Here is a 21,214-nt window from a genome sequence, read left to right as displayed (position 1 = left end):
GCGCGCGCCGTGGCTTCGTGCACCAGCGCCGCGCCATAGAAGAGTCGCACGTGCAGCCAGCAATCTACCGGGGCGGGGACAGAGGGGGCGTGGGCCCGGCGTCCCCCACGTCACAGCGGGCAGGGGACCCGGAGATCCTCCCGGCCCCCAACCGCGGGAATTTGGGGCGCTGCTTCCCAGAGATAATATAACCTAGTAGTAGTACTAGTCGTCGTCGTGAATAATAGCTTGCGGTATAAATGAGCGGGTAGTCGAGCTGTGCGGTTAAAAGCACGGGCTCTGGGGCCGTCTATATAATAAGGGCATGACCCTGAGGCCTTCCCAGCCCAGATCTTTGGGATTCTAGGAGCTTCCTTCCAGCAAAGATTTTAATGCTTGTAGAAATAATAACAACAGCAACAGCAATAACAACAACGTAACAGCAGCCTCCCATACGAGGCGCAGTGGTGCAGCTCAGTGGTTGGGGCTCTGTAGCAGGCACCTGGATTCTGTTCTCTCATTGCAGCTTAGGAACTGTGACCTGTTAGTAAGTTTTCCAGGGTTACTAGCAGTGCGACCTTGGGCAAGGTTCTTAACCTCTGTGTCCCAGTTTCTGCCTATGTAAGTGGGGATAGCAGCAGCATCACAGGGCTGTGGGGAGTGCTTAGAAGGATGCCTGGTGTAAACTAAGCCCTCAGCAAATGTTAGCTGCTGTTGTGGTTGTTGTGAGGAATCTGGGCAGGGTGCTTTGGGTGGGAGACAGAGGCTAGCTGGCCTCATCCCCGGGCCCTGCTCAGTTCTGTACACTGGTCAGAGGGTATAGCCTTTAGGTTCCTTACCAGGGTTGCTGAAGTCTTCCGAGAGTGTCAGGCTCCAGAGGTGTTCGGGACCCCGTGCCTGGTACCCTGGGGAAGGAAAGAAAGCAGCCAGGCACCACCTCACCCTGGCCCCTCGATCCCTAGATCAAGGAGGAGGCAGGGGTGGGTAAGGAGACCCAGTCCTTACTGTGGTCAGCCAAAGGGCATGGGAGGAGAGCGGCTGGTGGCAAGGAACCCTGCTGGGCCAGCCTGGGGGGCTGCTCCTTGTCTTCATCTTGTGTGGCTAATCTGGAGCCATCCTGAGCATTGGGAGAGAGGGCTGTGAGGGTAGGAGAGGAGACCCGTGGGCCACAGGAGTTCCCAGACTATCCCCACAGGGGCAGAGGGAGGTCTGTGCAGATCGAAGGCCAGCTGGCGTCGATAGGAACTTTGAAGTTTCAGAGGGCATGACTCTCCGCCCCCCGCCATGGAGGCAAAGAGTTGATGGGGTGATAGTTGTAGGCGATAGGGTCAGAGATGGGTCACTGTGACAGGCAGAGAAGAGCTGGGGGTGAATGCGGAGGTGAAGGAGCTAGAGTTGATAGAGATGAGGGGACAGAGCCATGGAACGGATGCTGATGAGGGCACTAGGGACAGTGGGATGGATCAGAGCTGATGGGGGTGGGGTGAGGGCATAGCAATGAACCATAGGTATGGGGACATGGTGACGGGGTGGAGACCATAGAGGTGACATAGACAGAGTGATGAAGATAGAGCTGATGATGGTGACGGGAGCAGTGAGGGAGCCCATGGTGATGGAGGTGAAGGGGGCACCATGATGGAGCTGGGTCCAATGGGGTGCTCAGGGGTACAGTGATGGGCCCAAGGATGACAGGGGAGGGGTGAGTGTGAAGAAAGTAGGGTTGATGCAGACAGAGCGATGGAACTGAAGATGACGGGCTGATGGCCAGAGTGAGGGGGCCAGGTGAACAGGACGATGGAGCTGGGCATGGTGGAAGGGACGGAGCAGAGGTAACAAGAGGTAGAGCCAGCAGGAGGACGGGGACAGCGATGGAGCTGGGGCTGCTGGAGGGATAAGATAAATGACTGTGCTGGAGACCACAGCCAGAGAGGGTAGGGCCAATGGGTGGCTCAGGTGACAGGTGGCCGAGCTGGCAAGGCTGCAGGGGCTGGAAGGACACACTGACCTGGCCTGGTCTGCGGGTGGGCTCACTCACTTCCCCAGGGGGTTCCTGCTGGCTCGGGGGAGTGCCCTCCTCTTCAGGGGGAGCACAGGCCCTGGTGGCTGGATGGAGAAAGAGCAGCCTGTTGTTCCCTGGGCCCCAAGAGGAACCCCCTCAACTGAGGTGACCCCAGACAAGAGGACCCCAGCTCACTGCATAACCTCAGATAAGACCTATCTTCTCTCTCTGGGCCTCATTTTCCTCCTTTTCAAATGGTGGGGGGATAAGTTGAGATGGTCTAAGGGTCCTTCTAAATCGACCAGCCCATGAGTTTAAGCTCACTGAGTCCACCACCTCCCATTTTACAGGTGAGCAAAGTGAGGTCCTTACTACCCAGGGATCCATCCTCGGCCACTGCCTCCAGGGGCAGGATAGTACCTGGGCCATGGGCAGCATCAGACACAATCTGGTAGACCTTGTAGGGGTTGGAGATGTCCAGTTGGCTGCGCTCACGGACCTCGCGGAAGTCGGCGCTCTTGTTGAGGGCGCAGCGGAGCCGGGTCTTCCAGGTGGAGGGGTCCTCCTTGTCAGTGCCCTCCAGGTGCTTGCCCTTGTACACGGCCCAGGCCTGGAGAGGAGCAGGGGAAGGTGCGGAGGGATGGCTGCGGTAGGGGGCTGGTGCCATGCAAGGGGCTGAGGAGCTGCCTTGCCTCCCACCCTCTCTCCCTCTCCCTTTTTCCTCCTTCCCTCCCTCCCTCCATCCAACAGATACTCTTTGAGCTCCTATTATGTTCTAGACCTGAGCTAGGGATGGGGATTGAATGGGGAACAAGACAGACATGATCCCAGCTCTCAAGGAACTCAAGTCTAATGAGAGAAGACAGCTTCAATCACCTAAATACAAATAACTATTTTTCAAATTATGGATTGTGATAAATAAAATAAATAAATAGGGTGATGGGATATAAAATAACGGCAGTGGTTTGCTATCTGGAGAGCCATAAAACTAAATCCCTACCTATTTCCACACACGAAGTAGACCCCAGATGATTTAAGAAAACCAAAGGTAGGAGGTAAAGCTATAAAATCAATAGAGAGTTATAAAGGAGAAAAGCTGGGGCAGAGAACACTTCTTAAAGGAAACTTAAAAGGCATGAACCATAAGGCAAAAAAGAAAAAGAAAAAAATTACAGAGGCTGAAATCAGCAAGGGGCTAAGATCCAGAACATACAAGGAACTTCTGCAAATCAACAAGAAACAGCATCCCCTAAAGAAAAAATTCTTATCAAAGGATAGTAATTGATTGATGGTTTACAGAAGCCCATGAGCATATGAGGAGGTGCTTAAACTATTAGTGTCAGAGAAATGCAAATAAAAATGTGAGATATCACCTCTAAACTGACTAAATTGAGCAAGTTGGATAGTGCCAGGAGTTGGTGGGGATGCGGAGACTGCTGGTGGGCATGGAGTGGGAGCAGTGCTGCTGGATGGTAATCTAGTCAAATGAAATAATATAAACATGACCTGGGAACAGAAATCCCAATTCCAAAGGAATTCTCACAGGGGTTCCTAAGAGGGGTTCCTGGTTGGAGAAATCCACAGCAGCATTGTTTGTGGTACTGGGAGTTGGAAGCAAACTTGTGTCTATCCCTAGGAAAGTGGATGGAGGTGTGAATGTGACGGATGCCCACTGTAGTGTCTACGCAGCATCTAGAAGCAACAGATTAGATCTACAGAGGACAAGAACAGATCTTCAAAGCACGGTTGTGAGTGAAAAAAAAGTAAGACAGCACGAGATCTACAACACAGTAGGATGTGCACAAAGTAAGAACATGCACAAAACAGCAATGCCCGCTTTGCAAGAGTACATACAAACCAAAGGTATTCATTAAGCACATTGGAAGGATCATGTGTTATAGTAGAGGGACTAACTAAATAAAAATAAAAATAAAAATCAGGGGCTATTTTAGAGAGGGTGATCAGAAAAGGCCTCTTTGAGGAAATGACATTGGCTGAAGTCTGAAAGAAAAGAATGGAGCCTGACAAAGAGCTGGGGGAAGGGTGTTCTAGATAAGAGGAACAGCAAGGGCAAAGGACTTGAGGTGGGAAAGAGATTGATAAATTTGAGCAAGGGCAGTGTGTCTGGAGCAGTGTGGTCACCTTTGAAGCCACTAAGAGATATATTGCTTACATTTAGCACATCCAGGGCCAAGAGGGACTTAACTGATGAATTGCACTCAATCACTGTCTTCAGAGACTCCAGGTCTAGTGGAAACATAGACACCGAAACAGAAAAGCCACAGATCCTTTGTCAGTGCCAGGGGCAAGACCTTTTGAGGCCTAATTTTGTTGTCTGTAAATGTTGTGCGTAGGTGTCCATAATACCTAAACTCATGTGGTTGTGGTGGGTGTAAGATGAGCTGGTGTATGTAATGTGCTTAGCACAGTGCCTGGCACACAGTCGGTGCTTATTTATTACAGCATTTATTCATTGTATGAAGGTATTTCAAAAAGTTTACGGAAAAATAAAATTAAAAGATAACATGAATCTTTCCATGAACTTCTTGAAGTATCCTCATATGAAGGATACTCTAGGGATGGTTAGTTAGCTCAGTTGGTTAGAGCGTGGTGTTATAACACCCAGGTCAAGGGTTTGGATCCCCTAATGGCCAGCTATCCCCCTCCCCAGAAAAAGATACTCTAAATCAAAGGTAACAAGATACTATCAGCATGACAAGAGGGATCTTCGTCTTGTTCACTGCTCTGCCCCCAAGCAGAATGGTGCCTGCTACACAGGAGACATTCAATGAATGTTGAATGAATTGAGCCAGGCCTTAAAGGGTGAGTAGGAAGTTGAGAGGTGAAATGACACTCCTGGCAGAGGGAACAGCTTGAGCAGAGGCCTGGAGGTGTGGAAGGGCATGGTGCATTCAGGGAGCAGCGAGCAGCCTGGCGTTGCTGTTGCTGGGTATGTGTGTCTGAGGGTACGTGTACAGTCGATTCACGTTATTCACAGTAGTTATGTTCTATAAAGTCTCTGCAAACATTGACTTAGGAAATACAGAACTGTTGCTCCTAGGGGAAATACAGGACTAGGTTCCTACGAGCCTTTGGTCACACCGTTTTCATCAACAGATCAATATATAACCTGTTTTATGTGTTTCTGTTTAAGGACACTTTATTTAATATATACTGTTGATTCATTAACTTGAACTAGTGGTCAACAGCACTATATCTCATGGCTGAACAAAGTTTGTCGAACATACATTTTCTCCAAAAGGCACATCACAGCCTTGCCACACTCAGGAACACTAGACAGCTCTTCAGCAGTGTGCTCGAGGATCATTTTACACAGTGAAGTCACCAAGAAAAAGCTCAAAAAAAAAAAATACATCTTTTAAAGTGGCATTAATAGACTGCAAAAAAGGGCACTTGTTTACAGTATGAGAGACAAAATAAGAAGGCAGAGAGTTGCCTTGTCTGACCTCAGTTTTGAATGTTCCTGTTGGGTGATAAATTGTTTGCCATTCTGCACTTAGCTATGAATGGCTGCAAACATGACCCAAATATTGATTTTGGGATTACGAATAAATTTTAGCGAGTAGGAGAATTTGCAAATATGGAATCCACAAATAAGGAAGATCAACTGTATGTCGTGGGAGAAAAGGATACACGAATTAAGGAAGAAGCAATAGGCTGAAGCCAGATCTACAATGTCCTCGAAAGCCAAGCTGTATCCCATGGGCTTTGGGGCTCCAGAAGGGTTAGGAGCCAAAGAGTCACATGTATGTGTCAGTGGTGGATTTAGGGATGGGTCAGAGCAGCTAGAAATATGGGGAGAGCCAGCCCCCAGAATCTCCCTATGAACAGCAGCGTGTAAGTTTTAAGAGACAGGCCATGCAACCACCCTTACTGAGTGCTTACTGAGCACCTACTGTGTGCCAGGCACTGTGCTCAGAGTCACCATCCTCAAGCAGCTCATGGTCTGCTGGAGGACAAAGACTCATACCAGGCACATAAAATTCATAGGGGAAATGTTTCTAATGGGGGAAGAAGGAGTCAGGGATGACTTTGGAGAGACACTGAGTTGGAATTTAATAAATGCATTGAATAAATGAAAGTATCAGGGAAGGCTCTCTTGAGGAAGAGACGTTTCAGCTGAGGACGATGGGAGATGGCCAAGTGAAGGCGAAGAGGAGAAGGTGTTGCAGGCAGAAGGAACAGCGTGTCCAAAGGTCTGATGGTGGTAGACACATGAAGCATTTAGAAATGGAAAGAACTGAAATTGCAGAGGGGAGGAAGTGGAGAGAGACGAGGCCAGGGAGGGACATTTCATGCAGGGCTTTGACGCTGAAGTGAAGAGTTGGGAATTTACCACAAGAGCAATGCGGAGCCATAGGAGGATTCTGAGTGGAGGAGTGTCGAGACCAGATTTGCATTTAGAAAGATGCCTCTGGAGGACTGAGGGGTTGCTGAGGGACTGGGGGAAGGAGGGAGCCCAGCAGGTCACTTCAGTTGTCCTGTGAGAGAGGTAGAGATGGGTTCGGGTAGCTGGACTAAAGAGATAGTCTGCAGGGAGAGCCAGCAGCAGGCCTTGGTAATGGGGTAGAATGAGGTTGGAAGAGGGGGAGCGGCCAGGGTTTAGGTGCCTGGCTCTGGTCCTGGTACCCAGGTGGCAGAAGTTAGTGGGGGCAGGTAGATGAGTGTGGTATTGAGGATGTGCTGAGTTTGAGGGGCCTGGAGACCATCCAAGAGACAATCCCCGGGACGCAGCTAGACCAGCAGGCTTGGGGCTTGGAGGGGAAGCCCAGAGACTCTATGCTGAGGCCATGGAGGGCAAGAATGGAACTTGAGGAGGGAGGTCCAGGAGTGCGTGTTGGGAGCCCCAACAGAGGAGGGGACAGGACGGAGGCTGAGAAGCAAGGGCCTGGGAGGTAGGAGGAAAAATGGGGGTAGGAGCAGAGATTCTGAAAACCAACTGAGAGTGTTTCCAAGGAGGAGGGAGGGTCCACCAGGTGCGGACCCACCCAGGAGTCAAGGAAGATGAAGACAGTGGTCCACCCTTGGATTTGGCAACTAGAGATGTATTAGCAGGAGGAACAGAAGCCAGACTGGGGAGGGGACTGGGGAGGCTAGAAGAAGGGGGTTAGGGAGGAGGAGACTCTCCAAGGGATTCACACCATGAAAGAGGAGGCGAGGCCAGAGGAGGAGGAGCTGGAGGTGACTTCCATGTTTAGGGTGGCTGCTTATCGTTCAGGGGAGAGATTCCAGAGTTCAAATGTTCATGAAAAGGAGCCAGTTTGGAGAAGGTTAACGATGGCCAGGGAAAGGAAGGTCATCCTTACAGGAGGTCCTTAAGCAGAGCTGGTGTTGGGAGCACAGACAGGTTCCCAAGCTGCAGAAGTTAGCAGTTTTGGGGGCGGGAGGTTGAGGGAATTCCCAGTCTAATTTCCCCCTGGAGTAGGAGAAGAGGTGCAGACAGTGCCGGTCACCGCAGGCCTGGCCGACTCTGTTTTAAGAGGGTGTCTGAGGGTCTCCTATATATGGTGGACACTACCCTCAACCCTAGAGGCCAAGCGAAATTGACACAAGGTCGCACAGCTCCTAGGTCGTCCGGGCCCTGGGGCCATGCGTGTCCCGAGTCCTCTGTCGCCTTACCCTGAAGACCGCCGCGTCCTGCTGCACCTGGTAGCCCTGCTTGGCTACGTGCTTCCAGGGGATGCGGAAAAGGGTCTTGCCCGCGTCCTCCCAGCGCAACCCCGCGTAGCGCCCGCTCTCGATCTGTGCCACCAGCCAGTCGCGGAGGCGCAGAGGACCCCCGGCTCCCGCCATGGGTCGCCTGCCGTGGGGACGCAATGTTTCGGCCGGGAGCGGGGGGTGAGCGGTGACTGGACCTGCGCGCGTCCGGGGATCACAGGGCCACCTGGATGGAGCGCGGAGGCGACGAAAGCGAAAGTCTGGGCGGATGGGTTTCACTTTCCATTCTATCCCCTCTCCCGGGAGGCCCTTTGCCTTCGCCCCTCCCGGTGGCAGCCTGGCCTGGAGGGCGTTGGGCCTCGCGTAGGGTGCAGCGAGGGGGACGCCGTGGGACGCCACGACCCACCTGAGCGGACGGGGTGGGGTAGCCTGGGCTCAGCCGGTAGCGGGAGGAGGGCGCCGAGGGGCACCCAGAGACGCAAAGTTGCCCCACCACTGCACCTGTTGTCTGCTCTTCTCAGCCCACCGGGACCCGGACTGTGGAGGCTGGAAAGGCATAATGCTTCCCACACTAACGCCCGTCACAACTGGGAGGCAGGGCCTGGTCTCCCAGGCAGACTCCTGACCATCCCACACCTGCAGAATCAGACTTTCAGGCCGGGAAGCCCAGGAACCTGCCTTTCAACAAGTTCCCACATGGGTTTCTGGTGCGGGTTGTCCTGGACCACACTTATTTCCTTAAATACTGGGAGTCCCCATTTACTGACTGCTCGTCACTGTGCTGGGCCTGGCTAACCCCTTTCCTGCAGTGTCTCTGTTGGTTCTCCCAGCAGCACATGAAGTGGGTGTAATTATCCATCTTAATGTTAAGGCTGAGGCTCACAGAGGTTAAAGCCCTATAACAAGGTCATAGAGCTAGTGGGTGGGGGAGCCAGGATCCAAATTTTTTCTCTCTGTCCGCCAGAGCCCTGGAGCCTAAACAGTGACCCACACTGCCTCCTGACACTACACCTGGAGTTTATGGGTTCCTGGTGGGGTCTGTGACCCCTTGAAAGTATATGTAATTTTTTTTCACATCTGTGCATTTTTCCAGGGGTTATATCTTTCATTAAATTGCTAAAGGGGGGTTGTGATATGAAAGAGGTCAGGTAGTTCAGACTGCTCTGCGTGGACCTTCCTGTGTATGTGGGAGAAATGAGCCTCCACTGCAGTGGACACAGAGATGGGTGACCAGTCACCACTGGCCAGAGGCTGGAAGCACTGTCCCTCATGTGTACCTATTGGGAAGGCTTTCACCTCCTCTTCCCCTGCCCCCATTTTCCAGCAGCCACCTGGTTCTGACACTTCTACAGCCACAGCTGGGATTCAAACTCAGGCCCGTAAGGCTCCCATGGGGACAAAGCATTTCATATGGTTAAATACAAAAGTAACAATTACATTGAAGTAGGAGTCTTGAGCGTGTCTGATGATCCCTTCATTTTTCTAGGTGATGGAGGGTAGTAATTAAGAGGGTGGGGTGTGCAGTCAGACTGCCTGAATTCATACCCCAGCTGCACCATTTGCTAGCTGGTGATCTTGGGCACCAGCCTCAGTTTCCTCATTAGTTAAATATCAATATGTACTTCATAGGGTTGCTTGAGGATTAAATGAGATGCAGGAAAGTGTTTGGCACAGCACCTGGAGTGAGTGCTCGGTAAATGAGTGGTATATTGCTGTTGTCGAGTCAGAGTGTGGTGAGATAACGCTGGACCAGGGAGAGAAACCATCTCGAAAGACCTGGAACACCAGATCAAGGTGCAATGTTTTGTCCTATAGATGATGGGAGCCGTGGAGGTTTTTAAATAAGGGAAGACACCATCAGAGACATAAGGGTGTTTTAAAATGGGTAGGTGATGGTGCCACTAACTAGCCAGGAGGGCCGCATCTTTGAGGAGTCACCTTGCTCTTCATACTCAGGGCCTTTTCATTTACTGTTCTCTCTGCCTGGAATGCTTCTGCCAGATAGCACTCTCTCACCACCTGACATATATTTTCCTGTTTATCTGGTGTCTTCCCCACCAGAATGTCAGCAACACAAAGGCAGAGGTTTTGCTCATTGCTGTGTCCCTAGTGCCCAGCACAATGCCTGGCACACAGTAGGTACTCAATGAGTATTTGTTGAATGAATGAGGCATAGGAGGTTGAGCGGCAGGTGAAGGGTTTTTTGTTTATCTCCCTATCCCAATGCTGGAATCTGTGCTTTTCCCACAGCCCTGAGCACAGTGTTTGGTGCATAATAAGAACACCATACAAGTGCCTATTGGGTTATAGCTATTTCAGACTCCTCTCAACTTCCAGTTAACTTTAATTTAGGAAAAATCAGCTCCAATGACCTCTATTCATCCTCAAAGTCAGTTGCTGCTTTATGGGCTGCCCTGGCCTTTAAACTCTTGGTGCGAAGGGTCATTCCCATTGCTGAGGATGGGTCCTCCTTGCCAGTAAGCTCCCAAACCAGAAGGAGCTACTTCCTAACAACATGGTACTCAGACTGACTAAGTTCACATCCGACAGTCCCTGCTTTAGCTGTGTGTCCTTGGGCAAGTTGCTTGACCTCTCTGAGCCTCAGTTTCCTCCCTGAGGATTAAGTGAGCTCATGTAGTAAAAGGTCAGGTGTGTGGGGGGGCACTACCTTGCCTTACTAACTAGTATTTGTGAATAGGAAATGGGAGGGAGTTGGGGTGCAGGAGAGGATTCTGGGAGGGGAGGGGCCTTGAGGAAGGTGCAGGGGGGCTCAGAGAGGTGGAAGGAGGTTCACGGAGAAGGGACAGGGGCCTTGTCAGAAGACCAGGGCTCCGGGAGAAATATGCTTGGGGAGGGGGATAGGAAGAGAGGGGCGTGTGTTCCCAGAGTTCAGCTCTGCAGGCTGCAGTCCTGGAGGGTGGTAGGCTCCTCAGGCCCCTAAGGGATGCAGACTCCCTCCAGTCCCTGTTTCCTGCAGGTGCCTGGCCCGTGGTAGCCGGCCTGCGCCTGCGGCCCTGCCTTTGCTGAATGACTGGGACGCGCACTCAGATGGTCAGCTTCTGTGTCTCTTTAATATCCTCCAGGCTTGTCCAACCTCAACTCCCACCCCTACCCCGACTCCCGCCGTCTTTAAGGGTGGAGGCCTGGGGGCCTCCTCCCCCAGCCCAAGGACTAAGGCACCAGGTGGCTGCAGCAGGCCGGCCGGACACAGAGACGCGCAGATGGAGGACACACTCACTGCAGACGCAGACAAGCAAAGGCGGGCATCGCGGGCGGGGATCAGGCCGCCGCGGGCTCCCGCAGCCTCTGGGCCCGTCCTGGAGGCCGCGGGAGACCCAGACAACTCCCGAAGGGGACCCGTCGGGAGGAAGAGGGGAGTCACGGCGGGGCGGGATCCTCACTTGCCGCCCTTGCGGGACAGGCACCGCGGGAGGCAAGAGAAAGTCTGCTTGACGCGCGCCAGCAGCGGCAGCGGCCGGTGGGCTTCGCGCGGCGTGCGCGGCACCAGGCGCTGCAAGGCTCCCTCGGAGGCGCTCGAGTGCGGCGGGGCGGACGCGGCCGAGGTCGCAGAGCCCTGGCGGCGGCGCTTGCACAGCGGCAGCAGCGCGCGCACCTCCTCCTCGTCGCGGAAAGGGCTGTCCCCGAAGCGCTCCTTCAGCTGCAGGCGAAGCTGGGGGTGGGCGGGCGAGGGGGCGGGGTCACATCCCGGCCCGCCCCCTCCCCATCCTCGCGACCTCTGCCCTGGCTTCCCACACCTCGCTAAGCCCCTCCCTTCCGAAGCACCCTCTTGGCCTCCCTTCTCGGAGTTTCCATCCCCTCAGTGGGTCCTCCTTCCCGTCTATGAGCCCCTTCCCTCTCGCTGAACTCCCTCTTCCAGACCTGCTAAAGTGACTCCATGTGCACAGTGAGGACTGCATTAATCCCTCCCCCCTGTGCCTCTGTGTCCCGTGGTCCCAACAACTCCACTCACACAGGGCCTCCTCCTTGCCTGCCTAAGGCAGCCCCGCAGATAAGCCACTGGGTACCACCCGCTGAGAGCCTTTCTGCGGGCCTCAACTCCTGACATTTCCACGTGCCATCTACCCAAGAGGTATAAGAGAAGGAAATGTTTTGGCCTCATCAAAGACCCAGTGATAGAGTAGGACATGGACAATCCTCCCCAACAGGTCACTCAAATGCCTTCAGGTTCCAGACAGGTAGAGCAGGCAGTAGGGGTGCTGGGAGACCTGGTCAAATGGAAGGGCCCACAGTCTGGTCTAAAGGCCTTCAGATACTATATTTGAAAAGAAAAGAACACACCTGGCTGTTGGAAGCAACTACACCTTGGAGCTGGATTAGCTCAAGGGCCATGAGTTTGAGACCTCAGAAAAATCTTCTGCCAGGTTTGAAGCACAGACTAAATTCTTTCCCATCAGTGCTCAGTTCAAATGGAAAGAAAGATCTCCCACCCCAGGCTCAACCCAGCCCCTGCCCTAGGGTCCCTACCTTCCGGGAACTGCCCCAGCCAAACTCTTCAAGCTGCTGCCTAAAACCTGGGTTGGGATTGGCGATGGGCCGGGTGGCTTTGATGGCTTCAAGCACGTCCCGCCAGCCTAGGCCCGTCACAGTCATCACATATGCCGTCACAATGGTGGTGCTGCGGGAGATGCCTGCAAAGCTGGGATCCCCACAACCCCCAGGCTTTAGGTAAGTCCCAATCTCCTCCATGCCCCGCCTCCCACAGGGACTCCATGCCCACTTCAGCTTTCCCACCAGTGCCTCCTGAGCACCAGCCACGAGGAACCTGTCAGGACCTATCTTCCCATCCCCAGGCCATTGCCTACGCTCTTTCCTCTGCCTGGAGTATCCTGTGGCATTCTCCCACATCAAAGGCCTGAGTGAATGAAACATCATTCATTCGTTCAACAAACATTTTCTGAGCACCTGTTCTTTTTCAGGTATTGGGGATATAGTGGGGAATAAAACACATGGTCTCTGCTGTCCTGGAGCTTACAGTATGATTGCGGGGGACAGACACTAACCAGAGAAACAATTTCAGATAGTGATAAATTGCTTTGAAGATGAATCTGGGGCTAAGGGATCCACATAGGAAGAGACATTAATCTAATGTGGGGATGCAGAGAATGGGGAGGATTAGGGAAGGGGTTCCTAAGGAAGTGACATCAAGCTGAATCTTGAAAGATGGGTAAGAGTTAGTTAAGAATGTTCTGGGTAGCATATACAAAAACCATGAGGTGGAAGCCTGGAAGATTTAAAGAATGGGGAGAAGGTTAGTGCAGCTGGAAGGGGGAAGGAAGGAGATGGGGTGGGAGGCAAGGCTTGAGAGTGCCGGTCTCACTGCTGGGCTCTGGCAGAGCGGCAGAGCGGGCCTGAGCCTGGCATAGGATAGGTTTTCAGTGAGAAGTTATGCAATGAATGACATCAGCAGGGCAAGGGGCACCAGAGAAGACTCAGAGGTCCCATCTCCCAGCCAGGGGTTCCCCACTGCCCTGCACCATTGCCTCAAAGGCCTGGAGGGGAGGAAGGGGCACTGGAACTATTGGGGCTTGCTGGGATACCCACATGACCTCACCTGTCCCTCCCAACAGCTCTGTCAGGTCAACATTCTTTTCCCCATTTTCCAAATGAGGAAACTGAGTCTCAGGGAAAAAAGCTACTTGGCCATGGCCACATATCTGGTAAGGAACAGAGGCCTGATTTGAGCCTCTGGTGGGCCTCTCCCAGCTGAATGGTGGACTGTCAGGCATTGTGACAGGCTGGAGATCTCTCCAGGTGGGTTCTGCCTTCCCCATAGGATGAGTGTGGGTTCAGGATAGAGGACAGTCACTTTCTCTCCCCTGTCTCCCCTCTCAACTCACCAGTGCACAAGGCAGTTCCCCCCATTGAGGCGGCAACAATGGATGAAGTTGATACATTCTTTGAAGTGCTTTTTGCTAGAGAAGAAAGCAATAGGGTAGGAAGCAGTGGGGGGCAGGTCTCTTAGGAGCTGTCCCCTCCCTGTTTATGGGATAGCAAGGGACAAAGAGCCCTGGGTGTCCTCAGGCCAGCCAGCACATGCAGTGAGTAGGGGTCAGTACTATAGTACGAGGTGGAGGTGTGTGTAAAGCAATGATGGTGGCATTTCAGGCAGCAAGGAAGGCCAGCAGTGGCACATCCCACCATCTAGGCAGGAGCACCTCTCCAGTGGTCCTGTGGATCCTATTTTCACAGTGGGCTTATTTTGGCTTTTCAAGGAAATCAGTGGAAGGAGGCACAGGGGTCCCACTCTGAGGACTGCGATGAGAGCATCTGGGAAGAATCGTGGTCACAATGGGCTGGGAACAAGATTCCCAAGGGGCAGGAGTGTCTGTCTGGGTTTATGCCATATTGGGGAGCACTGCTGTTAATAACACACAAAAAAGTCCCATCTCCTGAGCCCTTGTTACATACCAGGCCTTGTCCTAGAGCCTCAATCTGTGTCACCTGATCTTTGAAAGCCTCCTTGGCTCTGATCACACCTCTGTTTTACAGGTGAGGCTCAGAGAAGGGAAGTAATTTGTCCAAGGTCACACAGCAAGTAAATGACAAAGCCTGGCCAAGACCCAGATGTCTTAACTCCAAAGTCAGGAACAGGCTGAGCATGACCCTTTCAAATCTGCTAGCGCACCTAATCCCAAGAGACAGGGTACTTTCTCCATTTCATAGCTGAGGAGACAGGCTCAGGAAGATTAAGAGTCTTGGTCAGGGGCATACTGCAAGGGCATGGTTGAGATAGAGGCAAACTCGGGTCTGGGTGACCACTTGTGACAGCTTTCTGGCCTGAGTACTCTCTGTCCTCGCTCAGGCCACCTCCCCACATCCCTATCTGTTGGCCCATCCAGGAGAACTTACATGGGTACCTCAGGGGTATCGGCCACCGGGATGCGAAGGTAGGTGATATCCTGCAAGTACAAAATACACTCAGGCAGGGGGCCTTGCCTGCACCCCTCCTCCCCTGGCCAGAGCTGCCCAAGCACTGTGTGACCCCAGCCCAGTTTCTGCCTCTCTCTGGGCCACTGCTGTCCTTTCTGTCCAAAGAAAGGAGACACCATCTCTGAGGACCTCCCAGCTCTGACCATCATGTGATTCCAGAACCTTGTGAGCAGATGATGTCCTAACCTCATGGGTGACTTGGACTCAAGGACTTGATAAAAAGAACGCAGTGACCTTCTGCCTCATAGCTGGGAAAAGATGCTTAAAGTGACTCCCTTCTGAATGGGGATTACAAATTACATAGTAAAAAGGGCAAAGCAGATTTGATTATCTTGAAAAGAAACAAAAATTACAAAAACAAGTTAACATTTCATAAATTACAGTTATAAAACTAAGTGCTAATTATTAGAATAATTGAGGAATAAATTGTCAGTAATTTATTCAACAAACTTGCTGTGATATTCTTTGCTTCATGCTTAACCTCCACACAGTATCGTAAAGATTATTTTCGCCCGTGTTCTGAGAACCACACTGCCTTCCTCAAGTACCTCCCTCAATACTTTGATATTCAAAGGGCTCTTTTCAGGTGCCTTGCCCACCACTGGCCAGTGGTTAAAGGGCCACCAATTAGGTTCTCATTAGTTCATGGCTTTGTGTGAGATTCCAGCCCTTCTCTAACTCACTTTCCCCAAGGACACGAAATCCTGCCTCTTTTGCAAGGTTTACAATTTCACTTTGCAACACATTTGGCTTTGGGTTTGCATGGCATTATCAAACCCTGACTGGTAAATTCACTGATGGATGGAGAGACAGGGACGCTTGTAAGAGGGGAGGGCTGCTTGGGCAGGGGCACCTTTGTTAGCAGTCGTGTCATTAGTAAATATATTCATGCCTTGACAACCTTCCCCATGCAATATGGTGACTGCTTACTCCAAATACTTCAAAACAAGGCTGTCCTCTAAAGCAAAATCAGCCTTCATTTACTTGGAAATTTCTTCTTTGGATGACACTGAGAATCACAGATTATTAGAGGTTGCTCTTAGAGACCATCAAATCTGACACATGGGAAAACTGAGGCCTAGAGAGGAGACAGACCCTGACTGAGGTCTCACAGCAAGTCTTGGCAGAACCTCAGATCTCCAGGGCCTTTTCCCACCCACGATTCTTTCTCTTTAGTGAATAACACAGACTCTAACAGATAAGGAGGAAGGGGCTCTGTTTATGGAATAAGGTTATTAACTTTGTTATTATATCAGTTGTAATTTTTTGAGTACCTACTATGTGACTCCCAACTATTCAGTGAGGTAGGTACTGTTATAAAATTCCCATTATACCGATCAGGCAACTGAGGCTTAGAGGGTGCAGTCCTGCACCCAAGGTCACAGATAGAATAAGTGATGATGATGTGAACTCGGGTCTCTTGACTCCAGCACGTGTGGTCTGGATTATCTACTTTCCTCCCCTGGGTCTTGACACCTTCATCAACCTGTCTGGTGGGGACCATGCTTTACAGTGTGCAAAGCATCTTCACCATCCTGCAGTCCTGTTGTATCTTCACGACAGCCCTGTGGGGCCAACAGGCTGAGGGAGCAAAGGCCCAGAGAGGTGAAATCACAGCTCAAGGTTGCACAGCAAGACACAGCGTCCAGAGTCATCTATTTGAAATCATTCATCCAGTTGGGCAATGGGAAGCCCATGTGGGGGCCCTTTTATGGTCACTGTCAGATCTTCGGGGCCAGATGACCTGTGTTCAAACCCAGCTTCCTGGATATGTGACCTTAGGTGAGTCAATTTACCTCTCTGGGCCTCAGTTGCCAAATAGGGATGATAATGTAAAACAGTCCAGTGGTGAGGACTGAATGAGTTAGCATGGATCAAGAAGGCAACAGAGGAGATACTTAATAGCACATAGTAGATACCTGATAAATGGGCCTGCAGCCCACCCTCCCCACCCGCGCAGTGCTCTGGGACGGGGGTAAGGAGTACCTGCAGCAGAGGCTGGGATGACTCATGGATAGAGATGATGTGCGTGATCTTATTCCGGCCCAGCTGATCCGGGTCTTTGGCATCTGAAAGAAACAGGATACTTGAGCCAATCTGGAAGGTGTGACTTATTTGTTCTCGATGGTCAAGTGCAGAGGGAGCTCCTGCCAGCTCCCCTCCTCTCCCTTCCCACTCCACCTTGGCTCACCCTCTGCTGGCTCCCTGCTCCATCCCCACCTCCTGCTCCAGGCATGACAGATCCTTTCACTCCCCTAGGCTTCAGTCTTGCCTCTGGGGCGCCCCCAGTAACAGCCCAGCACTTCGCAGGTATTGCTTATACTATTTCCATCCAAAACACCCTACTTAGCAAGTCCTTTGACACAGAAATTCTACTTCTAGGAATCTTATCTACAGAAGCATGTGCTCACAAGGGAACCGTGTATAGAGGATGATGTTCTCTGCAGTACTGCTTATATCAGAAATAGTTAAAAAATGGGAACAACCTAATGTCCATCCAAAAGGGACTGGATAAATAATGGTATATCCATACTTTAATATTGTGCAGCCATTAAAAAGATCTCTATGTGCTGATGTTTAAGGATGTCCACAATATATTTTTAAGGGAGGAGCACAGCTTCCAGAACAGTGTGCAAAATAGGTTTCCATTTTTGTTTTAAATATTATATCTGTATCTACAAAGATATATGAAAAACGACCCAGGGATATACCCCACACTCCTATCAGTGGCCATCTCTAGCGGCTGTATATCCACTGCGTGCAGACCTTTTATAATCAGGATAAATAGTACATATCCCTCTATCTATGTCCACTTCCTTCAACAAACATTTACTGAGTGCTTGTTGTGTGCAGCCTTTGGCAGGACACTGGGGGGCTGGGGTCACCTTCGTGGCTCCCGCCCTCATGGTACCTACACACTTAAAGAGGTTCAGACCTTACTTAGACAGATACTCACAGATATCAATGTGGCATGAGCTGCTGCGGTAGCTCCCAGGAAGGAAGGGACCAGGGTTAATGAGGCTGGAGCACCTGAGCCCCTCCCCCTCTGAAGCTTTCTCTGACTCCGCAGATGGAGGTGACTTTTGCCACCTGAGTCCCCCAAGCCCCAGACCGACCTGTCTCTTTGCACGTTTTCTATTCTGCAGCCAAAGGTCTGTGTTCAGATCTGCCTCCCTACCACCAACCTGGAAGCCCTTGAGGGCAGGGATGGGGTGTCTATCCGTCTGTGTCCCTTCCCCCTGGTTGAATATCGTGGAAGGGGGAGACAAGAGACGAGGAATGCGAGAGATGCAGGCTCGCCACCTCTCGGCACCAGCCCACCCCACTGCTCATCTCAAGGCTCCCATGGGCAGTGGGGTTGGTGCTCAGACCCTGCTTACTGGAGGTCCCAGTCCCAGTTTCCAGAGACCTCTCCTCTGAGGAGGAGGTTGTGGGGGAAAGGGTTCTCAGCTTCCCAGCTAGAAGCAGCACCCCCAAACAGACCTCAGTCCAGAACCTCAATGCCAGAAGAGCCCTTAGAGGCTGGTGGGCCTTGTGCTGAGGAGGAGGCTGAGGCTCAGAGCAGGTGCACACATGCCCAGGTCCACAGCTCAGGTCCTGAGACCTTTGCTCTGTCCCTTTGACCTCGTGGGGTGACATTGGTGGAAGGTTGAATGGGGGGAGGATGGCAGTGTCAGACTCTTACTGCTCCCTCCATGTCCTGTCAGGCCTGGGGACACTCCCCAACCCATGTACCCACTAGTCCTCCATGAGCCCTTTCCCCTTCCAACCAGGCATGGCTTCCCTGCCCCCAGCCCCATTCCTGAGTGCATCTAAGGTGCGTGGGCCAGAGCATGAATGGTGGACACAGGCCTGCGACAGGCAGAATGCCATGGCCTTGGGACAGAGTGGGCAGTGCTCACCAATGAAGTTTCCGAGGTAGAGTCCAGGAAGTACCTATAGGAAGGACAGGCAGGGGTCAGCGGGGCAGGGGCTGCACCCTCTTCCCACCCCGGCGGCTGCGAGGCCATAGTCTCTCACTGTCCCCTGAAGGGTGTTTGGACCTGGGGCTCAGGGAGCAATCTCCTACCTCTCAGGGGGCTTGGGCCCTCTGTGAGAAGGTTCTGTAACTCTGGGGGGAGGGGAGGGGGCAAGTTAACTACAGGGAGGGACCAAGGGAGGCCACCTTGGGTGTGATGAGAGGGAAGAAGAGGGAGGCTGAGGGGGACAGTGGAGGCAGTGGTGGAAAGCCCTGGGGGGAGAGGTAAGAGGAGCACAGAGAAGTGGGGCCAGGAGAGAGGGGGACCTGCTGGGTCAGTGGGGGAGGACTCTGGGATGGAGGCAGGCAGGAAGCCAGGGACAGGTGGAGGGTCACGCAGAGGCAGAGGGGCAAAGGATGGAGCAGCAGCGCCAGAGAGAGAGAGTCCGGGGAGTCAGAGACAAGGGAGAGACACAGAGAGACAGAGGAGCGGACTCACTGAGCTGCACAGTCTGCGAGTGACAGAGAGCCACGGAAGACCCAGCCAGAGATACAGCCACAGCAGGAGGGAGAGGACAGAAACAGGCAGAGACAGAGACGCAGGCAGTCTCGGAGTCACAGCGAGACAGAGATGTAGCCACTCATCAGAGGCTCAGAGCGGGACCAGAAGGTCGGGGGCGGCCAGGGGAGGGCTGCGCGGCCCCCGCCCCCCTACCTTGGTCATGCCATTCCCCATGATCCCGGGGGCGGGGGTCCGGGCGCACCCCCAGCTCGCCTCCCGGACAGCGCTTGGGTCACAGCGTCCCTGACGGCCCGGGCCCGGCGCCTGCAGCGTGGCGGGGAACGGGGGACCCGGCGTCCGCGGCCGTGCCCAGCCCTGCCCAGCCGCCGCCGCAGGCTCCTCCTACCCCGCGGTCATGTGCGCCCCCCGCTGCGGGTCGAGGCGGGGCCCGGACAAAGCCCCAGTGTGCCGGGCGCACGGCCCGCGGGACAACGGCGGCTTGTTGGGCCGCGTGGGGCCGCCACCTCCGGGGGGCGCTCCCCCCACCCTGGCACCGTCAGGCGCGGGCGGATGGGGACATGTCATAAAGAGTCCCCCCGGCTGGGGCCCAGAAACTCAGATCCCAGTTGCAGCTCTACCCGGACCTTCCGGCGGGCCCTGGGGCAAAGCACCCAGCTCTCCAGCCTGGGATTTCTAGTAGAAACGTGATGGGGGCTGGACCTTGATGGCTAAGGGCTCTCAGCTCTTCAGTTTCTATTTGTCACCAGAAAAGTGGGTAGTTCCTCCGCACCCATGCAGCCATCCTAGCAGCCAGCCCTCCTCCTCTCCTACTCACCCACCCATCCGTCCTCCCATCCCTTCCTTCACCCACTGCGGTCCCTATGAGCACGGTGCCATCTAGGAAAGCTCTGTTGGGACCAAGAATAACTGCCATTAGGGGCCCGAGAAATCAGACAGTTAAACAGGGGCAGATGGAGGTGTTCCAGGCCCCTGGGTCCCTTGTAGTAAAGGAGACTACAACAGGATGTAGTTAGAGGTGAGAGTTCTGGAAGGTGAGTCTGTAGACCAACATTGGAAGCTTTGTTCACCTCTGACCTGCTAGGTGACCCTGGGAAAGTCCCCTTGGGGCCCCAGCTGACCCTATCTGTATGTCTCAGGATGTTGAAGTGAGCCCTTCCTGGCTGCTAGAACCAAAGATGCAGAATGTAAAATAACAGAGACCAGACACCTCCTATGAGACAGAAATAGAAGGAACTGAACCTGCTTTTTCCCTCCAGCCATCCCCTTGCCCCTCCATCTATAGTAGTAGGTGACTATGAGGCAAAAGTCGTACAGAGCACGACAGAGAGTCCACAGATCCCATTTGAAATGCAGTGACTGGAGAAAAATAAAACTGTTTCCTTCATGTTTCTTCCTTCCTCAAGTTTACAGCATACATGTGGCTGCCTGTCTCAGCTCTCTCTGTGTCCAGAGTGCTCATAAAAATAAAATTACTCAGCAAACACTTGCTGAGTACCTACTATTTGGAAGGTACTAGGGACACAGCAGGGGATAAGGGAGAAACAGTTCCCACCTTCGTTAGTTAACAGTCTAGACTAGCACTGCCCAATAGAAATATAATGCCAACCACGTGTGTAATTTTAAGTTTTCTGGTAGCCACATTAAAAATGTAAAAACAATTTAATTGTTAATAATATTTTTATTTAACCCAATATATCAAAAATATTATAATTTCAACATGTAGTCAACATTTTAAAGCTATTAGTGAAATATTTTATATCCTTATTAAGTTCGAAATCTGTTGTGTATTTTAAACTTAGAGCACATCTTAATTCACACAAGCTGCATTTCAAATGCTTAATAGCCATGTGTAGCTAGTAACTACATATTGGACATTTCAGATCTAGGAGGGAAGGACAAACAAAATAAGCAAATAGACAAAGCATTTACAAATGGTCATAGTTTTCTATGCAGGAAACGAAGTAGGGGAGGTGGTCAGAGAGAACCTCTCTGAACAGGTGACATTTGGGCTGTGACCACACATGTAAGAAGGACCCAGGGCACCAAGCTATATGTGGAAAATTGCACCAAAGATGTGCTGACATCTGACTTGATTTTCCCAGAATGCCCTACCCAAGGATGGCAT

At 52.3% G+C, this 21,214-nt stretch overlaps 2 protein-coding genes across 2 annotated transcripts in view; both read right to left on the bottom strand.

Annotated features, from left to right (window-relative positions):
* Positions 1-7,792, bottom strand: part of LOC103594192 (interferon regulatory factor 4-like) — a 9,515-nt gene extending 1,723 nt beyond the window's left edge. Inside the window, exons 1-5 of the mRNA XM_008577388.1 lie at positions 7,619-7,792; positions 2,354-2,588; positions 1,985-2,112; positions 985-1,096; positions 819-884 (exon numbers count right to left, since the gene is read on the bottom strand). Coding sequence (XP_008575610.1) covers positions 819-884; positions 985-1,096; positions 1,985-2,112; positions 2,354-2,588; positions 7,619-7,792 — 715 coding nt within the window. The remainder of the gene's footprint in view (positions 1-818; positions 885-984; positions 1,097-1,984; positions 2,113-2,353; positions 2,589-7,618) is intronic.
* Positions 7,793-10,708: 2,916 nt separating this feature from the next.
* DUSP15 (dual specificity phosphatase 15) lies at positions 10,709-19,455 on the bottom strand. Its single transcript, XM_008577201.1, has 7 exons — positions 19,282-19,455; positions 18,511-18,544; positions 16,595-16,677; positions 14,528-14,577; positions 13,516-13,590; positions 12,143-12,314; positions 10,709-11,327 (listed from the first exon to the last, which is right to left on the bottom strand). Exons 1-7 carry the CDS (start codon positions 19,300-19,302, stop codon positions 11,055-11,057), a joined length of 708 nt encoding a protein of 235 aa, XP_008575423.1. The 5' UTR covers positions 19,303-19,455; the 3' UTR covers positions 10,709-11,054.
* Positions 19,456-21,214: the final 1,759 nt, after the last annotated feature.

The sequence above is a fragment of the Galeopterus variegatus genome, unplaced genomic scaffold, assembly GCF_000696425.1.
Source record: "Galeopterus variegatus unplaced genomic scaffold, G_variegatus-3.0.2 Scaffold65, whole genome shotgun sequence".
Classification (NCBI taxonomy): domain Eukaryota; kingdom Metazoa; phylum Chordata; class Mammalia; order Dermoptera; family Cynocephalidae; genus Galeopterus; species Galeopterus variegatus.
The sequence above is the reverse complement of the archived record's forward strand: the minus strand, read 5'-3'. Positions and strand labels throughout refer to the sequence as shown.